Source organism: Buceros rhinoceros, unplaced genomic scaffold (genome assembly GCF_000710305.1).
Source record: "Buceros rhinoceros silvestris isolate BGI_N320 unplaced genomic scaffold, ASM71030v1 scaffold5449, whole genome shotgun sequence".
In the NCBI taxonomy this organism is placed as follows: domain Eukaryota; kingdom Metazoa; phylum Chordata; class Aves; order Bucerotiformes; family Bucerotidae; genus Buceros; species Buceros rhinoceros.
The window spans coordinates 91,009-98,740 of record NW_010432052.1 but is presented as its reverse complement, the minus strand read 5'-3'; the positions used below and the strand labels follow the sequence as shown (position 1 = coordinate 98,740).

General features: G+C 38.2%; 1 protein-coding gene across 1 annotated transcript in view; it reads right to left on the bottom strand.

Annotated features, from left to right (window-relative positions):
- EML5 (echinoderm microtubule associated protein like 5) overlaps positions 1-7,732 on the bottom strand; it is a gene marked incomplete at its 5' end in the record, with an annotated part of 83,647 nt that overhangs the window by 6,321 nt on the left and 69,594 nt on the right. The window contains 4 exons of the mRNA XM_010143634.1: positions 766-923; positions 2,506-2,714; positions 3,620-3,793; positions 6,616-6,636. Coding sequence (XP_010141936.1) covers positions 766-923; positions 2,506-2,714; positions 3,620-3,793; positions 6,616-6,636 — 562 coding nt within the window. The remainder of the gene's footprint in view (positions 1-765; positions 924-2,505; positions 2,715-3,619; positions 3,794-6,615; positions 6,637-7,732) is intronic.

The window sequence follows — 7,732 nt, the reverse complement described above, 5'->3', positions numbered from 1 at the left end:
GGAAAGAGGAAAGATATGTATTTTAGTACTGTGAAATAAATGACAAAAGATTTTAACTTCCGTGAAAATGTCACTGTTTTCACTGCTGTGAAACAAATGACAAAGACACAGGAGAAAAATCTCACAATGTCAATGGCACAAGATAGCCAACCAGTAAGTATTAGTCATGAAAGCACCAAGTATTTCCCAATACTTTCAAGAGAACTGGTATTTCAGTGAAGAACACATTTGCATGTGACTGTCATCTGTATTATCTCACCAAAAATTGTGTATTTGTACTTGGAGAAACATTGCCTGACTGATGTAATGCAGTATAATTCATAATCCACTCACAAGTTTACACTCACCTATTATTTCTAACCAAAATAATGTAAAATCATCATAAAATGCCTGAAGAAGCTTGTACGAGGGCTTCAGAAAGATGTCATCTAAAAGTTCAAATCATGAAGAACTACTTGTACACTATTTAAATTCTGATTCATCCCCCTTTAGGTACTTGAGCAAAGCACCCAGGTCAGGATGCCAGGGACCCCAGACTTTCTCTTATAATCAATGGAGGAAAAAACCAGGTACTTGAAAGTTCGTGTGAGCTCACCTGCGCTTTGGGGGTGGTGGCTACTTTTTTTTCCTACCACCTGCTCAGGGATCTGAAAGTGACCACCCTTCCAGCTTGGATGTCTCAGGTGGCTAGTCTTAGACAGGATGAATCCAAACCATTTTTAAAGAATACATGTGCATGCAGAAATAATTAAAAAGAAGACTCACGGCCTTTCTTTGCCTCCTGTAACAATCAAACCATCTCTTAACGTGGTATACATTGTGAAAACAGGTCCGTTGTGAGCTTTGGCCACAATTCGTATCAACACGTGATCTTTCCAAACACAAACATCTCCACTGATAGTACCCGTAAATGTCAAGTTATTCTGAAAAGGGGAAAAATACACTCGTCATCTGATTCTGAGTAAGGCTGGAAGAAAAACATTCAGCGATAAAGAAAGATCACCACCAATTAACTGCTACAGCTTTTACTGCTGCTGTAGAAGGGCAAATTGTGGGAGGGGTAGTAAGAACCTGTAGGGACAAAACAATGAGCTACTGTATTCACTCTTGAAATCCAAAACATGCTTTCTTGTTGCTAATAGGCTCTGCACTGCGAGAATAAATGCAATAACTTAAGCTTCAGCCAAAGGGTTATCTATGTTTTCAGACTACAAGGTGTTAAAAAATTAGAAAACCAGTAAGAGTTTTGACACTCCACACAAAGAGGCAGTTTGCACCCCCTTGCTATGTGCATTATGCTTGCAGTCATTTCTGTTGTTAGGTGAAGGTACTCACTGAATTACAGTAATCATTCTTTATGAAGAAAACGGTTTGACTTAACTCAGAACTAAAAGCTGCTTGTTCTCCTGTACTTCTGCTTCCTGTTTTTGAAAGGTACTAAAAATAAATGTAATTACCTCTAATTACTAGAATACACTTAAAACCATCAGCAGCTGGTTACTGAGCAAAACTTCTGTGAACAATCTTCAAATTCAGTATCATGTAGTATTTTAGAGTACCGCTATAGATGTATAGTTTTAGCAAGAACACTTGCCTTGACTTGAGGGGGTTGATGTTCTACATATTTTTTTTTAAGGGGTGTGTGTGTCAGGGGGTGCCTTAATCAGTAAGTAAATAAAAGACAACTGGAAACGAACTTGTGGGCAGATCCTCTGATCAGCCTCACAGCCTAACTGTTGGACTGTTTCCCACCTGAACTAGCTCCTTGTGAGACAAAAATCAAGAAAGAAAAGCACTCCCAGAGCCGCTCCCTACAGGAACATGGAAAACACACCAGGTTTGGCTTTAATCAGTTTGCATCATTTTTTAGGAAACCTCTCACACTAAGAATTTGCCCCTCCATAAGAAAGTTCACAGAGGTTTTCCCAACCCCAGACTAATGCCAGGGCTGTGCACCTCTAATAGTTATTAATTGGAAAATACCTTGTTGCTTTGTAGGACTCTCTTACCTGAGAGAGACCACTTTGGAAAAGAGAGTCTCATGAAAAATAAAACCACGGGCCAGTTACGGTTTAAAAAAAATCAGTATCAATAGTATTAAATTTCAGTCTGGACCCAACAGGCAGATCAGCAAGCAGGACATTAACGCTCCTACCTGGCGGCCATAAAATCAGCCTCATTCCTACTGTTTGGTTCCTGCAGTCTAGAGTCAGCTTTGTTTTACCTGGATTAAATACCAAGCAGTGTATTATCAGTCCAAAGCACCTATGTTCGTGTCTCTTAGAAACGAACAAACCGACAGTCCTTTTACTCTTCTGTTCTGAAGAAAGCTAGTATTAGTTCCAACTAGCAGGCACGTATTAGAAACTCTAAACTGAGTTTAACAGAACAACTGACACACTCATTAGCAGGTAAGAAAAGTCTCATTGAACTGAATAAAGGCAGAAGTGTTAAAACCAAACATTTATTTGCATGCATTTTCTAACAGTTTGTTAAGGTACTTACCGCTCCAAAAGCTACAGATAGCATCGTTTGCATTCGGGCATCTTCTATGGAGCTCAGCAGCCCTTTTTTACTGAGAAGAGCTCTTCCAGCCAGTGTCCAGAACCTCACATGTTTTACTCCCACAGAAACAAACTGGGTATCTGAATCTGGTCTGAATTCTGCTACAAATATACGCTGGTTATGACCAGCTCGGCTGGCGATTTTGGCACCTGGAAGAAAGAACATGGACATTTTGAATTTGCTGAGGAAAAAAATACATTTATGGTTAAAAAAAATTTTAAAATTATGGAGTATGATGAGTTATCCAAGAGGTTGGGAAGAAAAGCACAAACTGCTTCAAATTAAAACTACATTGATACAGATAAAAAATAAAAATTGTTGAATAAGACCTAGTAGCAAAAGTGTAGCACCTAGTGAAGGTGCCATCTACCTGTAAGTCTCAATTTCTGCAGGACTGGAGAAGAGTTAGGAGCTCAGATCCAAGTAAGCTTCTATCTCCTCTTAAAATCCTATGACGTCCCTGAAAATCCCAAACTCTGGAGAAATTTCAAGAGACTGATGAATGACTTGTCTGCAAATTTTGTCCAAAGTTAGAAAACTTTCTTCTTGGTGTAGAAAATGCAGAAACTGACTTTTTTACATACGGTCTTAGATTTCAAAGGTGATGCTTTTCCAGTTTCTTCAAAGGTGTTAAAATCAGACATTTGGACCCATACGAAGACTCCCCAATCTGGGTCCTTAGCTGCCATGTTGAGTATGTATCTACTCTTTCAGAATTAGCTCAGGCATGTTCGTACTGAAATAGCTGTGAATTGCTGCATGAACTTCTGCCACACACCCTTCATGCTACCTAAGATTGTGTAATACACATTTGTAACTGGAAGTCAGTGAACTACCTTGATCTTTACTCAGCAGCTCCAAAGGAGATATACCTAGCAGCTACTAGAATGGGTAATTACATTTATTTTACCTCTTCTTGTACAGTGCATAGTACACATCAATTATTGTAATAAGTTTTGATCTGCTGATACTTTTACGTGACCATTGTTCTTGCCTCAAGACAACGTACCTCTAACAACGTGAACACATTCTACAAAAACAATCACTTTCCTACCTTCCTGCCACTTCCAAATGGTAATGGTATGTTCAGGATCCAGCCCTACGGAGAGCAGCAGTTTGCCAGTGGCACTGAAACTGACTGAGCAAACGCCCTTGGAATGGTAGCACCGCAGCACAGACAGCGTCTGCTTGTTCATTGCATCCCACACATGAATAGAAGGAGCTGTAGCTAAAAAAATATAAAAACATGCAATTAATATACCTTTTGAAAATATCTAATGATTTGCTTATTGAAGCAGTTAATATTTTTTAATAAGACAAACAAAATTGTTCTGGTCAGACAGAAAAAAAAAGAATAGAAAGGAGATTGTAGCCTCCCTTTGGAAATCAAATTACAACAAACAGGATCATTAAATAGGACTAAGAAGTTGGCCTTATCACCCTGCTGAAAACTTTGCTTAACCTGTTACTGGAATTCCGAAGCACAGCAGAGGCTCTGCAAGCAAGCTGTCTTCTCCTGGTTTTCCCCTAGTAAAACTTAGCTCAACAGGCTAACTGAAAAACCTTCATAAATACTGAGTAAATCATCAAGACTGTAACTTCTACACGGAGCTTTTGGACAACTGATAGCTACAGAGAAACCGCAAGGCCAAAATCTCCTTCTCTATAACATGGCCACCTGTCTGAAATGCATGCTCTCTTAGGAGAACATCAACTGAATAATAAGCTTGCTTATTGACGAAGAAGTAGGGTATTTAATTTAGTCTGCATTGTTCAGACTGCAAGTTCTTTGCAGTAGTAACTGTCTTTCCATGCTACTAATCCATGTGATTATTTCTATTATGATGACAACCAGCTTTTTTCCAAATGCAATGCCTTCTCTAAAGATCTTGCAATCCACGTACAGTTTGCAAGCTCTGGATAGCACCTAGGGCATTTCCACGACAGCAAGTTTCTCTCTCAAATGTCTTTACTGCTGATCTCTAGTAAATCTGACGGCAGAGCCTGGAGGTTACTGGTTATTGTCGTAGACCCAGATTCACATAAACTAAATTCTATTTCACCTCCATTCTTTGTTTTCCTAATCAGCTAAACTTAGTCCCTCAAAGGGACACATATGATGGGAAACAGAAGGCACAGGGACCTAGGTCCAATTTTAGCCACATGAAACTAAGTTTTTGACCATAATTCCACAGCTGTTCCAAAACAGCCTTCAGAACAATATTCCTAATTTCTTCTCTTTCCCATTGGAAATTTCTCTCATGGCACCAGCATGCTGTCATCACCACCTTTCCAGAGGTACTACAGCAGAGTACAGACGCGCCATTAAAACAGAAAGGGCGCAGGCTTGGCAACAACTGGCATATCTCAAAATTTTCAGCATTGTTGTCCTTATGGAAGGTTGAGGGAAGGGAAAGCTTTATTACAGCTCCAAACTTTTTCTTCCTCTTCAGCACTCCTCTTGGCAAAACTCTGCATTGCCCTTGACCTGTGCACCTCCCCTATAAACCTTGGCCAAAATTTTTCTTCTGGGTAGCAGATGGAAACTTTCACCTAGATTTCATGAATAAGAACTGACAAAATCTTGCAGAACAAGATCTGCAGGACAGAGAATGGGGACTCCTGAGTCCTCCTACTTGACAGTGTTCTTTCGAAAGTCTCTGTCTGCGTTCTGCTTATGAAACACTCCAGCTGCTCAACACCTGCTCTCACAAGACAGATTTTCTAAAATGTCACTCCTTCTGGGAGAAGCTAGATAAAGCTACCATGGGGTGGCAGGACAAAAAAATATCTTCAGTAAGATGAAGCAAATCTACAAGAAGTCATTGTGAAACTTAATTTGCCATTCCAGGCTATCACAAGCATTAGTGCTTCGAGAGCCCCTGCATCACTGTAGACAACAGAAAACTGGAATTAGAAAAGTCAAAGTTGGTAAGAAAGGTGCCAAATAGCCATTGATAAATTTTAAGTAAAACTGTGCAACTTTCTGATGAAGGCAGGCAGCAGCTTGGATTTCAGACTAATGGTTCCATAAAGAAGAAAAAAAAAGTAAGAGTGCTGGTTTCAGACAGTGACAACAAAGTTTGCTAATATCCACAAGCTCAAACTGAAGTTGCAGTAGGAAGAAGGCGAGAGAGGAAGTCTCCAGGCATTAAAAACAGGACTACAGATGTTCTTTCATATAAACAACCATATCATCACTGCTTCTTTTACACAGTTTAAAAGTGTAGGAAAAGGTACCTATATTCTTCCTCCCATCCTTAGAGCAAGCACAATTTGGCATATTTAAAAGAAGTCGACACACATTAAAAATGTCATTGTACATTTGTTCTTCACAGAACAAGCTTTAGATCCACATTATTACAATTTCTAGGTACACATTAACACACATTTATGCATCTCTGAAGATGTGTCACAAGACAATTATGGCTGCTCAACAATGACCTCACTCATACATGACAGTGATGAATTTTTAAGATTACAGTTGAAAAAACAAACACATTAATAAAAAATAGCTCAGTCAAGACTCTCAAAGACCCAAAATGATATAGAAAAAATTAAACTGACATTGTAACAAGCATTTTGGATCAGTGGTAATAATTGCATGACAATCATACATAAATGTGAAAGGTGATTGTTTTTTTCACTCAGTCACCTAGGCCTCCTTTAGAAAAGCATCTTCAAAATTAGACTCAATTGAGTGTCTAAAATGAGTGTTAATTGTCAGCCCCAACATGTCTGCAAAACCTGCAAGCGTACGTAGTAATGCTACAGCAGCAGTATGTGTTAGAGCTCACTAATCGCTGGGCAGCAAGAAGGGAATATGTTACAACAAAAATAGTTTTTAAGTGTGTTCTAACATTTTAATGGTTTCTATATTTACAATTTGCTGAGCTGTTGTGGTTTATATTCAGTGTTGACAGTAATATGACTGATACAGAATTTTAATAAACTAAAAATGAATTCACATCACTTAGTGCTCTATAAAGCTGTACACAGCTACTGATACACTAACTACACCTGAAGATGTTAAAATTTTATTTCCCTTACCTGACATATCTGCTGAGTCTCCTGTAATGGAAAAGCAGCAGAAAAATAATTAGACCAGAAATAAGGAAAGTGCTAAAGAAAATATATGCCACATTTAGTGTAATTTCTTCACAAACAGCTTGATGTCATCTCTTTGCATTGCAGCAGCACCAATACCGCTTCTAGTGTTAAAGACGAACAATTACTGATAAAAGGCAGTCTCATCAGAAACAAAAAAATCATAGGATAAATGTATTTTGATTCCCATTTTGAGTAACAACATAAAAATCTGGTTTTGAGGTATGTTAGGTCTCTCTCTGCCAAACTTAATAAAAACCATATTTTATATGTTACTGATATTTTAACAAATTAAGTGGGGAAAAAAAAAGCTGATTGCTATTCTGCTAAGTGATGTTTGTGCCTGATTGTGACGATGTTCGTCCTACAAGCAGCATTAAAAAAAAATCAGGATTATAAAGGTTCAGCTACTGGGAAGTATTGCTAAGACTCTGCACAGCAGCATTACAACAAAACACTTGAAATTATGTTTCTGTAAATCTTTTAAAGATTTAAATCATGATGGTGAAGCTATGTTTCTGCCAGTCATATCAAGCAGTGGTTATGTATGTTCTTTATGGAGTATGTACTCCTCAACATCTGTTCAGAACTTGAATATTCTTTTTCAGATTTAATTCTCTCCTTAAAAATGAAATCACAGAACATATCTTTGTCATCTGCTCCTGATTTGTACGCCTTAATCCACACTGCAAAATGGTCACCATTGTTCTACTGCTACTTGATGTAGAAATGATTATGAAATAATAAAGCATTAAGTGTCCTGTGTTTCTTCTTGGGTAAGAGCAACACTGAAGAAAACCCATCCAAAGAACAAATTTTCACAGTATGCCTACATTCCTCCTGTGTATTGTATCATATGGAACAGCGAACTGGGCCACATTAAGAAATATGCTGATAGAGCAAATTCAGAAAGAGCAGTATTAGTTCAGCTATGCAGTGGGTTTTTGGGGGTTGTTTTTTGTTTTGGGTTTGTTTTTTGTTAACCTGGTTAGTTCGTAGATCAATTTTAATGTTATCGTGAAACATACGTATTTTCCCCCTAAATCTATATTTATCTGTA